The 14,890-nt window shown below is 40.1% G+C and overlaps 1 protein-coding gene and 1 long non-coding RNA gene across 2 annotated transcripts in view; one reads left to right on the top strand and one right to left on the bottom strand.

Moving 5' to 3' along the window:
* CUL3 (cullin 3) overlaps positions 1–9,040 on the bottom strand; it is a 91,746-nt gene extending 82,706 nt beyond the window's left edge. The window contains exon 1 of the mRNA XM_054585608.1: positions 8,514–9,040. Coding sequence (XP_054441583.1) covers positions 8,514–8,579 — 66 coding nt within the window. The 5' untranslated portion in view covers positions 8,580–9,040. The remainder of the gene's footprint in view (positions 1–8,513) is intronic.
* A 287-nt stretch (positions 9,041–9,327) lies between these two features.
* Positions 9,328–11,159, top strand: LOC129080612 (uncharacterized). Its single transcript, XR_008530188.1, has 3 exons — positions 9,328–9,357; positions 10,337–10,442; positions 11,121–11,159. It is a non-coding gene; the product is annotated as an uncharacterized LOC129080612 (long non-coding RNA).
* The last annotated feature ends 3,731 nt before the right edge of the window (positions 11,160–14,890 follow it).

Raw genomic sequence — 14,890 nt, 5'->3', positions numbered from 1 at the left:
GATTAAAGGTTAAGGCAACTATTCTCGATTTCCTACTAACTTCAACAACCTTGCAAACAGGACTCTCTCCTTTTTAAAAAGGCTGAATTAATGACTGGTGATTTTAAAGTTCAACAACTTAATACAAATAGCAACACAGGACCTGCTCTAAATTATCAGAGAGGGAGATTTTTGAAGATACTTAACTTTACCCTTCCTGGGTCTGTCCCACATGAAAGACATTACTTTTTTTTTTTTTTTTTACTTTATTTTTATTGTTTATACTCTTATAGATGCCCCCATTCTCCACCCCCCTCACCCCATCCATCACCACATTGTTGTCTGTGTCTATGGGTTATGCTATGTGTTCTTTAGTCACATATTACTTTTTGCTGAAAATTCTGTCTTTATGATTGGAAAATTCTTTTAAATGTCTCAGTGATGCCACTGTTTATTAGAAAGCACTTTCTGACATTCTATCTTTCAGTTGTCACAATTAACGCATAAGAAAAATTACTACAGTTCTCATCTTAAAGATGAGAAAAGAAACTAAAGAGTCTATTAGTTCATTCATTTGGCACTGTTGGGATACTATTGTGCTGCACTAACAAAGATCAATACAAACAGACTTGATGCCTCTTCTAAAGAAAATTGTGTTGTAATAAAGGACAGACTATTCTCTGAACACTCTTGGCTATGAAGATGATATGGCAGTCACAAGTCACAATGATAAAGAAGACAGGAAAAGAAACATCTTCCTTCTCTGAGACCTGAGAGGAGGAGTTGAGAATGAGTAAAGATCCAAGTTAAAGGATGTAACTTTGAAAGGGAAGAAAGCTGAAGGAACTCACACAAGTTAACATTAGTTTTCACAATGAAGCAGTAGTTAAATTTTTTGAAGAGCATTAAGAGAATTCTCAATAAAGAGCTTAAGGGCAGTGATTAAAATCTGGAAGAGCTCATGCAGCAAAGAGGAGAGAGAGCTTTCAAGGGACACACAAAAAACTTTCGAGAGGCCATGAGAGACAAACTAAGTTACAGACCACTGGGTCTTGCAATTTTCACCGGGTGTGCAAAATAGCCTAAAATATACAAGCAGTGAAGGCAGACAGGTGGAATGATCCAAGATGCTTTTTGCTGATAGTTCTGACCTTGCTGTGAGAAGGCAGTAGCGAAGGGGCAGCTAGTAAACATTCAGTGGGAGAATGAAAGGAGTCTTCTTAAGATCCAAGAGGATATTAATATGAGAAGGAAACAACACGATAAAATAATTAAATAATAATCATAGCATGCATGCATTTATAACGCTTGCTATGTGCCAGGCACTACTGTAAGAGCTTTACATGTATTAGTTAATTCTATTCTTACAAAAACCTTATGAGGTAGGTACTATTGTTTTTCCTTTTTTCCCCACTTCCAAAGTGGAAACTGGCAGTTCATGTTAAATGATTTGCTTAAATCCTACATCTAATAGATGGAGGAGCTAGGATACAAGGCAATATGGGAATTTAAGATTTCTAAAATAACAGAATGACAACCTCCAAGACAGGGTGAAGATCACAAGTATAGAAGAGGCGAAGTTTGTTTGATCATCATTGTCTATCTAGCACCTGATACCTAGTAGGAACACACAATAAATGTATTTTAAGTCCAATGAATTAATAACTATGCCCATATGCACTGGATAAAGCTAAGATTTAAACTACAAAGAATGTCCGTAAAGAAGGTATTAAACTCTTCACTGACTGGGGGAGCAGAGGTAAGAAGTCAGGACAGGATTGTAAGGAGGATTCAAAAGAATAGTTCACAAGGGCCTGAACCATAAAAGAGAATGATGGATGTGGCAATAAATGGCACCTGGGCCCAGTGATTCAAGGATTATAAAGACAAGCACCTCAATTCAGGAAAATAGCCTGTATCCTCAGGGCAAAGCAAGGTTTCAGATGAAAAGACTAAGAATTCCAAGAACGGGGCTGAGGATATGGAGGAGTGAAGTAGGGGATCAGAGCGTACAGGTGAACAGGCTGGGAGGAAACAGTCCAGGTGAACGGAACAAAATGTAGGGTACACAGAAAACACTGGACCGCAGATGAAGACTTCTGATGCTTAATCCAATACTGCCAATGCATAATACTATCTTTACTTTGTCATTATTGTTTCAGGAGACTAGGATGCTTGCTTGCACTGACTTACCAAATCAATCAATTATTATGGTTTGGCTTAAAGAAATAGTTTCTCAGCTAACCAATCGCTTAGTAACCATCCACACTGTTTCTAACACTATGCTAAGTGTTCTGTGGTTCAAAAGGGTGTGTGGTATAAGCTTTGGGCAGGGACCACAACCTAGTTCATAAGTGAAACAAAAAAGGAGGGTGGAGGAGAAAGGGAGGAAAAACTGGAAGGAAACTTAAAATAGTATAGATAAAAACTTAATGTAAATATTAGAATGTGCATACCAAATGAGTATTTACTCTTCCAATAAAGTTACAGACTTACTCCAAAGATTAAGTGAGATTCATTATTGGAACTTCTCTTTCGAATCTATCCCCCAAGAGCCAGCAGTATTCTTTTGAAGTGCCCCAGTGGTACCAAACCTGTATCCTTTGAGACTAATTTCTTAGTGGTTTTCCACAAATTGTGTAGGCTTTTCAAAATGCAAGTTCTAAAAACTTTACCAAAAAAGTGACAGCATCACTAAAATAAATGTACAGTATCCTTATACAACTAGTTACGACAATAACCATCAATTTTAGTATTTAAATTGTGGCATAATCATGGCTACGTGCTGGTATAGCAATAGCTAACTGTGTGTGAGGAATTGTTCTAATGTTTTATTTTTTTTACCTCACAACGACCGTGTAAGGTAGGTACTAGTAGTACTTATATTTTACAGAGGAGAAAACCCAGGCTAGAACTGGTTAACTTGTTAAAGATAACACAGCTAGGAAGAGGTGGAGCTGACAATTCAAACCCTGACTTTCAGCATATTTGCCGTGTATAATGCACTCTTATGTATAATGCGCACCCACAGCTTTAGTGCTGCCCACATGTAATGTGCATCCTTTTATAGAAGCCCATGTATAATGCACATCCTTATTTTTCCCTCAAAAAATTTGGGCAAAAAACATGTGCATTATACACAGCAAAATACGGTACATATGTTGGATACACTAATGTAAAAATAAATGAAAATTCCCTAAGGACTCTCCACAGTTTTACAAGTAGTCGAAGAAACGCAAATTAAAACATTAAAGGACTGTTTTTTCACCTACGATATTAAAGGTATATGTTGACTAAGACACTGCTACACAACATGACACAACCTTGAGAAGTATAATTAATTCTGAAGAGCACCACTGTAGAGCCAGACAGTCTAGGTTAGAATCCCAGTCCCGCCACTTACAATTACAGTGACCTTAAGCAAATTCCTTAACCTCTCAAAGCCTCGTTTGTGAAACAGATGAGAATAGTAGTTTCTATAGAGTTGTGCAAATCAAATGAGTTTATATATGCAAAGCACAGAGAACAGTGCAAGGCACAAGACAGCATTCAGTAAGTGTTAGCTGTTACTACCTTTCTGTCAATTTGGTAATACGTAACAATTATGGTTAGCCCAGTAATTCCATAATCGTAAATGAGCTCAAATATTTATATGCCTAGTCACAGCTACATTATTTATAACAGAATAAATATGGATTCACTGGAATTAATCAAAATACCTGGCAGTAAGGAAATGATTAAGCAAAATTAGGTGCTACAGAGTATTACACAGTCATCGAAAATTATGTTTCCAATATATTTAACATGAAAATATGTGTAGCGTAAGATACTGTATTTTTTAAAGGCAGTATATAAAATGATATTGTACCTCACTTTTACTGTGTGCTCACATGTGCATGACAAATTAAAAGGAAACACATCAAAATATAATACCTGTACTGTTACAGGTAATTTTTATTTCCTTATTTATAATTTAGATATTTATTAAGTTTTCTATTATTAATATGCATCACTTTTATAATTAGAAAAGCTACTAAAATGAATTCAATGTTTTGACAGATTATGATTAAACAGTTTTCACAATATACCGATAAGCACTAACTGTAATTTGTATTTCATCTCAGTGACTTGTTCTTACTAGTAACACCTTCACTTTTTTGTTGACTTTACAAAGGACAGATGAACTATTCTGAGTTGCATTATTTAAAACTACAAATCATCCAGCAAGTTTTATAAAAACCTAACAAAACTGCTAAAGAATACTAAGATAATCTTGAATGACAGTAAAAGCAAAAAACTATCTCTAAGGTCTCCTAATTGATAACACAAAGGGAAGGCATACTACCATTTCTAGTCTTAATTATAAAATCTTCCCAAACTAGACCAATGCTGTTATTTAATGAATGAATGATGTACGTACAAACGAATGAAGCTTTCTCTATTTTGTTTGAATGAATGTATCTTGTGGCTAATGCATTATTTAAAAAACCAAATTCTAACCTTATATTATATTCTTTACTACCAAAAATAGTTTCAAATTCAATACTGGTAGTATCAATTTTCCAGGTTCCTCTGAACTGCTATCTAGGACGGTAATACAAAACAAATACTTTATGGATAACTACTTTATACTTTTATTTTTTAACGTCTTACAGCTACAACACAGCTGGGTGTCCTAAAACTATTTAAAACAATCAGTCTAAGTATAAGCAACCCTTTAATGAACATGCTACACCTTACTCCAGAATTTCTCTATAAGGAAATACTAGAGCATGAAAAACAAATTTATAGTTATTTCCCCACCTTGTGTGATTTGCAAAACTATTATTCAGTTTTCCTGTATGGATAGCCCAGGTAGTTCTGGGCAACAATTACTTTCCCTAAGGGAGAAAAACCTATTATGAAGATCAAAGCTGTTCCTCCAAATCTGGCAAGTGTTAGGTAGCTACGAAAAACAAAAACATTAACTGTCCCCATTTGCCGTTAAGTTCTTGCATGCTTAAGTATATAAAAAATAATGTTAAAACTTAATCTCTTACTAATGTTAATTGCTTTGTGGGTTCCATCTAACAGTAACCTCCACATCAACCCCCGTCCAAGACACACAGGTAAACTCATCTAGATGGTGGACTGGACATCACCACCAGGGATTCTTTATCATAATGAGCATGCTTCTATACACTAGTCACTGAAGCCATTAACAGATCACACTCTAAAGACAAACCACTTTCAAAACGTCTTAAATTCTGAAGGCTATGCCAATTTAGGCAAATCAAAGGACGGGCCAGCACTTCCATTCAAATATATCCTCTCCAATCCAACCAACTTCTCAAGCTCATGTGGACAAAACCCTGGACAGTACACATGATGAGGAATGGCTTTTCAGGGATAAGAACAAAAGGTTCCTCTGACAGCAATTAATCCTACATAGCAGAACACAAGCCCAAGAGTGAGACACACGGTAACAGCAAGGAAAGAAGAGTAGGACCTTCTGGGGGCAGCATTCTCTGGCCCAAATCCATATTGCTTCCAGGAGTTTGGCAACTACAACCTCCTTCCTTAAAAAAAGTTTTGTGGCCGTTGCTGTTACTTTGGGTACCAAAAAACAAAAAGATGTTAAATGACATATATTTTGTGTACTGCAGGAAAGCTTAAAAACCTGGCATAAACTTTTCCTCAGCAACAATTTATAAATGTGGGAAGTTCCTTATTGTTATCCATCTTAAAAAGAACCAATTCCTCTTGAAATCTTATGAAAAGGTCTATTTAAAATGTAAATTGTACATAAAATTGATATGGTGTAACTTCTAATCTTGAGAACAATGATGAAAGCACACTTAAAATATGCACTCCAAATACTAAAAAGAACCTCATTCTACTGACAGCATTTTATCTGGACTAGGCTTACACAACGATAAAATATCCTGTTAGTTTTTTGCAACGAAAACAAAACAATCCCCAAACATATTTTTATGTTTCACTCATCAATTTTATAAAACAGAATCTGAAATGAACACTTCAGACCTTTGGTTAAACTATAATTTCCCTTAAATTATAGTAACTGTATGTCCAAATGGAAATGTAAAATACAGCATTTGTATGTACACAGGTACACAGATAAACAGTATTTTTTTCTTTATGGAACCCTATGTATTTACTACTTCTAACTAGCAATCTATGCATACTATACTTATGCAAAAGATCATAACCTGGAAGAGAAATTTTAGAGGTCTGTAAGTGCTCATTTACCCATGTGAAATACCATACCACTGAGGCATATCTCTATCCTTAATAAAGGCTCAAGAAACTGTGACTTAAAAACTTGTATACGAAAAAACGACAATGGTTCTTTTCCTTGGGAACTACTTATGAATGATGTTAATAATTATTAAACAATAATGAAAAATTGTTTTTTAAAAAAATTATTAACTCTTGATTGTCAAACACTAGTCATAAACTTCATTAAAGGATTTTAGAAAAATTGAGGAAAACAAATTTAGAGACAAAAAGGATCCAAATTAGCTCATAATCATAATTCTACTTAAAAAAAAATCAGTTTTGGTACTATCACATATTATACTCTCCAACTAAAGTAATAATGGAATTTTCTCCCAACAATGCAAGATCCAGAAGCAGCAATCCTGATCTTTCAAGCTACACTGATATATCCCAAGTCCTTCTAACAGTGCCTGGCACACAGTAGTCAGTATCTGTTGAATGAATGAACAAATGGGAGAACAGGTAGGAACAAGCAAAGCTATAGAGATCAAAGAGTTGACAATAAAAGATAAAGGTTGAACTGGTTAATCAGAATGTTAAGATAAGTAAGTGGATGTCAAATGTGAGCTATTCCACATTTTAGCAATAATCTGAAGTAGAAGAACTCAGACTCCAAGAACAGCAAACTTTTCCTAGAAAACTTGTTTTATAATATTATTTAAAATACTAAATAATTCTAAATTTTGCTTAAAAAATGGTCAGAACTGGTTTAGTAGGAAAACATTACGCACAAATACATAAACCAAGTTCATCGTTTAAGTACAGGGGAAAACGAGGTAGTCGACTGCATTAGTGCTCTTTGGTCGAAATATCTCACTTTGTAGTTTCTCACATTTACTTAGAAAGAAAAAAGCTTCAAAGATTCAAAATCCCTTCCAAACACTTAATTCCCCCGAGTATATCCCACGTATATTTACAGAAAGCAGGAAGTTTCCACACATTGGCATTAGTACTTGTTATTACGATCTCAGAAATCTAAATCAGGTGTATTCTTTTAAATTTTAAGAATTCAGAGAGGTCAAGCTCTTTGGGTAAGTTTCCTACTTAACTACGACAATTAATAGTCTTTCCTCGCTGCAAACCGCACTTCAGAAAAATCATGCTTTATAAAAAGTGAGTACAAACCCCTTCCCCCCCGCCCCCGCCCCGCTCATAGGATACGTCTACGAGTCTGAGGAAACCTAAGATACTTCTCTAGTTTTATTGTTTTAAAACCTTCTGTTCAATTGTTAGTTTGTCTATCTTGACAAATACGTGTTACTGTAGCGATATGGGCAAGTATGTCCATTTCTCTGTTACAACAATACATTTTAATTGCTTGCCATTCACTATCTGAATCAGAACATCCAAAGTTACACCCTACATACTAAACACCGCCAGCGGACGACTCCACGTAAGGCTGAAAAAGAAAGTTTCTAAACAGAGTATGTTTGCTGTCACTAAAACCTAAAGAGTAAAGCGATCCAGGGTGTTGACTACCCATTTCTTTGGGCTTCCAGGACTTAGAAATGGAGAACTAGCTGTTCAATTTTTTACTGCTTGTTTCTCCTGACCCTCCTACGGGAGGAGAGGCAATTCCTGCACAAGAGTTTGTACGGTGCTTCGGAACCTTCCGGACGAAAGATGCTTTAAATACACCTGAGGTTTTTAGTGTATTACTACTGAGCATTACGTGGAACCACTGTCCCTGCGTCGGGGGTAGGCTGATGGCATAACGCTTCCTGAGGACCGGTGGGGGAGAGAGAAAGGACAGTCCCCTTCATCACCCGAAAGGTTCGGCTGGCCCTCTTGCAGGCTGGGTTATTTTGTGAAACCACAGCGAAACCACACGTGAAAAGTTACACACAGGCCCCATACAAGGAGAACTTCGATAGTCCCCATCCCCGCAGGTCTGGGAGTCCCGGGAACTGAGAGGGGAGAGGAGCACTAGGGGTCGGGGATACACCCCAGTAACGTGGAGAGGTGCAGGGGCCGGCGAAGGGGTCCCAGCCACAACCGACGCCCGCGGGGCGGCTGGAGGAGCAGTTCCGGGCGGGGGCGCGGCACCCGGCACCGGGAACGGCCAGGCCCCGGAGGGCGGCCGCGCAGGGGCCCCGCGCCGCCCCGTTGCCGGGAAGGCTCGCGCCCCGCGGCCGGCGGCGTGGGGGAGGGGAGGCAGGGCCTGCGGCCTGTTAGGGGAGTTCAGCCCCGGCCTAGCGTGCGGCTCTCGGCCGGTTCCCCGGCCCCGGGGTCCCGGGTGCCGAGTAGAGACTCACCGGAAAGGCCCGGATCCGCATTTTGGTGTCCTTCCGGCTGCCCGTGCCTTTGCTCAGATTCGACATGGTGCCCGAACCCTCCCGGCCGCGGCTTTGGGTCGCTCTCCGAGGCGCCGGTGTCACATTTAAGGCGGGCGGGCAGGCGAGGGGCGACGCTGGGGGCGGCGGCGCGGCCCCCGGGTTGGGCTGGGGAGCTGGCCGGCCCCTGGACGGCCGCGGCGGGGGCGGCGGCGGCTCAGGCTCCGGCGGCCAAGGTTCGTTTGGGGGGGGTGCTGCGCTGGCGCGGCTGCTCCGCGGGGTCCCCTCACGTCCGACTCAGCTCCCTTTATCGCGCTCCTCCGCGATGGCGGCGGCGGCGGCGACGGACAAACATCTCACTGCGCAAGCCGAACGTCCTCCTCCTCCTTCTCCTCCTCCGCCTCAGCGAGACGAGATCCGGCCCAGAGGGTGGAGGGGGTGGAGGGAGGGAGGAGAGCCGGAGAGTGGAGAGATTGGGGGGAGGGAGGTGGGAGGACGGGAGGAGGCGGCGGACGGCCGCCGCGTTGGGGAAGGGACGCTCAAATCTCGCGAGAAGAGGACTAGCGCGCTACCCCAGGTAAGGCGGGGCGAAGACGGGGAGCGGGAGGGGGGAGTGGGGAGTTGGGAAGGTGGGAGGGACCAGCAGGGCGGAGATGTGGGGAAAGGGGCGGGGCTGAGGGCGGGAGGAGTAAATTGCCTATTTGAAAGGGGAGCGTCGGGGACCGGGTTCTGAACGGAGGTAGTTGCTGATTGGTGGAGTCGGTTTGTGGTTCTTGGTCACGTGGACCCAGTGGGCGGGGGAAGTTTGGAGAGCCCTAGCCGGATGGTAAAGGGCCGGGTCTCGCTGAGCTGGGCCAGGGAGGGGGCAGGGGCTGGCGTTGGGGCGGGAGGATAGTCTCCGGAGGAGCGTGGGGTGCAAGGTGGATAACTACGTCCTAGAACTGGTTCCTCTGTTTTTCTAGGGCATGTGGACTAGTAGGAATGGATACTTGAGCAGAAGCCAGCAAGTTGAAAGAAGAGTTTGTGCAGGAGTCACCTGCAGTGTCAAATTAGGGTCCCGTATGCTTAACAATGTATTCGGATTGGATGTGCACACCCCAACTCCAAGACAGTGGGGTGGAGATTCTAATCCACAAAATTTCCTTAAACTGTTCCGGGGCCTCTTCAATCGCTGATACTCTCTGAGGGACCCAGGACTTTTTAGTCTTAAAATTTATTTTCCTTACCATTGAAATAAAATGACAGATCCCAAAATGTAGTGCAATGTTTTGGTAAATGGTGTTACATAGAAGATAAGATGATAGAAACCTATTTTTAACCATTTAACCACTACCAAGAGTATTATAGCTTTTGAAAGACAAAAATATTGTTTTTGATTCAATTTACTGAAAATTTGGTAGTTATTTTTTTCATTGTGGTCAAAACGTCTAATTTGATTTATCAGTCATGGATTTTACTTTCTAATTTGCCACTCTGCCCCAATGATGTTTTATTTGCAGTTCTGACACTGCAGAGAAATATGTGAGTTCTCACTAAAGTTTGTGATCTCTTTTTAAGTAAGAACTTACTGTTGGGATGGGTATCTACATTTGGAAGCTGCGGAGAGATAGATGATAGATAGATAGATAGATAGATAGATAGATAGATAGATAGATAGATAGATAGATATTGAAATACAAATGTTTAGTAGTTGAATTTGCCCTAAATTAACTTAATCCTAATGACCATATTTGAGTGTATGCTTTCATCTCCTATTTGGTTGAAATGCCCCATTTGAAAATATGTTTTCTTGTTTTGTTTTTCAGTACTTGCTAATCAAAACAAGAGCTTAAGAAATGAGGATGTTGCTTGAAGTAATATCTGTGTAAACACTGAAGCTAAAAATAGGTCATCAAGAACTGGGTTGATAAGGTAAGATTGGGAGGGACTCCAATTTAAATATAAGATAATATGAGTCTTGGATAGGAGTTTATAATGTATGGTGATTGAACCTCCATTTGTATGGTCATGAGAATACAACAACCAATGATTTTTTTTAAATTGACTGTAATGTCATATGGCCCAGTTTCTTAATATAAGAATGTACAGGTATGTTCAGGAGCCATTCGTTTGATTCCTAGCTCTACCAACTTACTCACTGTATTTTATGTCTTTTGGAGCAAAGACTTCTGTGCTTGGAGCTCCTCATCTGTAATGTAGGGATAATAATACGTCCTTCTTGGGCTGCTATGAAATTTAAATGAATTAATACATTTCAAAAAGCCTGAGAACAATGCTCAACACAGAGTAGCCACTCAACACCTGTTGTCTATTATTATCATAGATAATTAAGGCCAATGTTATACTATCTTCCTTTACTCAATATGTAAGTTTCTAAAAAGAAATATTTCTATGCTTTTATAAAAATGAATTTTATTTTAAAAGTGGAGCTAGTCTCCAACACTTGGATTTAGCAAACCAATAAAATACTTTCAAAAACCTGGGGAACCAATATAGGTTCCCCAATTTATTTTGGCAAATAAGGGCTTTAAAAAGGAATAACTAGCACAAACTAGGTCCATTATCTTTTTTTTTTTTTTTTTTTTTTAGTATTTTAACCACATGAATGGGGAAAGGTCAATTTTGAATAATGGACAGTGTCTTAAATTGATATTGACACTGAGCTGATATTTCTCATTCCACTGTGAACCTGAGAAATTGTCATGGGACAACATTGAGGAACCCTCTACAGTAAGACATGTTTCCAGGTAATTGTGATGCTTATAATCACCCTTTAATTTATTTGTTTTGTGAACACAGATTTTTTTATATGTTGATTTTGTTTAAGCGAAATTTGACTGCATTTAAAAGAATCACTCTCAACTATGTCTTCTGTTAGGCTTTTAGTCACAAAGACCCAGAAAAACTCTTTAAAATGAATTCATCTGCCACTGCCATCAAGAAATTTCCTGCTCATTTATTTGTCCAGTTATCTCTTCATTTATTCAAAAAATATTCATTGAATGGCTGCTTTAGACCTGGCACAAAGGTGAATAAGACAGCTGAGACCATCCATCACAGACTACATAGCTCTTTTTCACGTCTCAAAATTTGGAAACCACAGACCCAAGTTGGATTTAGCAACAACTGCTTATATATTCCAGTCCAGAAATCAGAGATTTTTTTCTTCCTAAGAGACCAGCATCCTCAAAATGTATGTGAAATACTCTCTAAAGCAGCTGAGCAGACTCTTCTCCTATACCTAATGATACTCCAGACTTGTAACTAGCAATTAACTTTCAGGATATTAGTTTTTCCGTCAATTGCCACCTGATCTAGCAGAGAAAGCAGTGTTGAAACTGGAACTCACTAGACGTTGCATGCCTGTGGGTTGGTATTCCCACTTCTGCTGACAGTGTCCTGACACAGGAAAACAGTGGCCCCATTTCCATCTATTTGTATGGCACACATGCAGTCAAAGCTGGAAGGCTGAATGCGCCAGCCCCTGTTCTGCATCTCAGTCTAGAATTGGAAATTACGCTCTGTGAGAAGCCAGTAAAAGGGAATAGCCTCTTCTTCAGCATGAGTTTCTAGATATCCAGGATACCAAGCCACTTTAATCACTGTATCAGACCAGCTGATTTGGTTGTGCTAATATTGGTTATTAAAACAGCTGGTGGCCTACCAATTCACTTAGAAAAACCTGTTCAAAGGTTTTGAATGGATTAAGACTGTGTTAGGGAAAGATGTATGTTTTTCAAATTGGAAGGGGAAGATCTATAGATATCACTTCTCTGAAAGTAAGGGCTAGATTTTCTGTTCTCTTACTTATCTCCACAAAGCAACTAATAAGCATTGTAAGCCATTAGATTTGTATATATTTAAAGCAGTAACATTCTTATTCCATTGAAACATAACCATAGACACTTTTATACATATATCGTCAAAACAAGGAGCATATGAGACACAAGAACAGATGAGACAGGTTACATCTTGAATTAAAGAAAAATTTCAAAATGCCTGTTATAAAAAGCCATCTCCATTTTTCATCACATTGTCATGCTGAATAAAATCAACTCATTGGCAGCCCTGGAAACTTTCTAGTTGGCCTGGTCAGTGTTCTATTTATTCCCCATTTTTCTAGTAAATTAATAATTTTGAAATAAAAATATCTATATATACAACCAAATAACCTAATTTCACACAACACAAATTCTCAGTTGAAAATTAGAGGCATTGCATCCGTGTCATTTTATTTTGAAGAAAAAGAATTTCCTTTTATTGATAACAGTGACTGTATCAAGAAATTCTCCAGGGGACAATTACAAATACGTATTGCTTTCATTCATGATGAGGAAAGTGTATGTTGACTTAAGTCATCAGCTCTGTCTTTATGAAGTAAATTAATTTTGGGGTTGAGATAAAGCATAGTTCCAAAGAACTATGAAAGTAAAGAGTCGAAATTTTATGTTAGATTTAGTAATCATGTGAATTATGAATACAACAGTCAACAAATGTAATAAAACAGCATTATCTTTAAATTTCCATAAGGTATTTGTCTTTTGTACACAATAAAACTACTCTTTCTTATGTATGGAGCTAGTAAAAATCAAAATCTGATTAAAACAAGAGATTGCTGGTAGAGATTCAAAATAACCTTCAAAGACTAACAAATAAAAAAATGGTTGGGGCCAGTTTCTAGCCCAAAAGTGATATAATGAATAATTGTCTTGAGATAAGTTTTTTGTAGTTTCTGGTTTCTGAATCTTCTAGTTCTTGGGTGTCAGGTTATTGGGCAGAAGACCCCTTAAACGTGCAGTTCTAAGAGAGGTGCAACATGGGCACCTTGTTAGGATAAATCCAGCAACTGTATATCTAACCCAGTTAACAAACCATTTGTATGTATGATTTTATTAATTATTATAGCAACATTTGTCCTTTGCTGGGGCGTTACTCCCTTTTAGCACCCTGATTTCTTATTGTGAAGGGTTTTCCCATTCGTCGGTGGTGGTGAGTGGTGTCTACTTCCTATCACAGTGGCCAAGGGGCTCTGACCCCCAGCCCCCACCTCCCACTTCTCAGGTTGGCCTGGGGATGTATAATGCAGATTCAGGCAACCAGGCCCTCTCCTAGAAACTCTTGAGTATGTGGATAAAGGACACAGGGCCAGTTGGTGAGCATGTAGACAGTGGCTGTGGGTGGCCTCGGCTCTTCCCAGCAAGTGACTTTAGCTGGCATTCCTGCTCCTCAACTTTCCAGCAGTCCTTTGATTCCTGCTTGTTCTCCCACCCTGATCCCCCCAACTCCCCTGATTTCCGTGACTCCAAACATGCCTTCCCCAAATTGCATTTTGCTTAAATTAGGCAAAGCTTGTTGCTGCTGTGTGTCAGTCAGGGCCCTGGCAGGAAACAGATGGCTCACTCAAACAGGGAGTCGAAGGTAACTTTAGTGCAGGGACTGTTTACAGAAGTGTGGGCAGAGTTAGGGAGTGATCAGGAACGAGGAAGCACCCCGGACTAGCTACAGCAGGGAGCCTTGGAGCGCTTCGAGGCTACAAGGCCCGAGAGTAGAAGTGGCCATCAGAACCTGGAGAGAAAATTCTCTCTGTAGCTATAGGAGAGGGCTGTCTGACAACTGAGGGCTTAGGAGAGGACCCAAACTGCTGGCTCTGTGTGGAGGCAGCCAGGGGACAAAATACCTTGGCCTCACCCTCTTCCTATCTTCAGACTTCTGGCGGGTGCCTCCCAACGGACGAAGCTAAATGAGAACCAGGAGGCAAAGGAGCTCTTGATGGAGCTCATGAGGGTCAGCCTTCCAAGACCCAGAGCAATGTGAAGGGTGGAGCATAGCTCTAGAGGGGCAAATAAGGACTATCCGTGCAGAGTGCTTGTGAACAAGACTTGGACTGGTGAAGGTAAGATATACTCATATGTTATCTCTTAAAAGCCCCCTTGTATTATTACAGAGTCTTTGCACTGAAGGATGGTGGCTTGCTGAGCAGGTAAATGGAGGCTGATGCCCAAGGCATGTGTCTAACAAGTGCTGTCAACACTTGAAGGATGGAGCACCTGTTTCCTTGATCAAAGATGCCAACTGCCTTGGAAGCTGTGAAGCTGTGAGGCTGGATTTCTCCAGGGGGTAGGCCAGGCCCTTTGGCTGTTTTTATTTGCAACCATCATATAGGGCAGCAGTCAGTCACTGGCTGTGCTTTGCCAGGACACTAATATTTTAAACTCTGAAATAATGGAGCCTCATGGTAAAGAGTGCCAGCTATGAATGAGACAACCTGGATCCTAATATGAGTTCTACAATGTATCAAGTGAGCCCCATTTATTCTCATGGCTAAAATTAGGTTAATAGTTGCTTCAACTTCACAAGGC

The sequence above is a fragment of the Pteronotus mesoamericanus genome, unplaced genomic scaffold (genome assembly GCF_021234165.1).
Source record: "Pteronotus mesoamericanus isolate MK-2021 breed Mesoamerican mustached bat unplaced genomic scaffold, CSHL_Meso_final contig_90, whole genome shotgun sequence".
Taxonomy (NCBI): Eukaryota; Metazoa; Chordata; class Mammalia; order Chiroptera; family Mormoopidae; genus Pteronotus; species Pteronotus mesoamericanus.
This window is presented reverse-complemented; position numbering and strand designations above follow the sequence as displayed.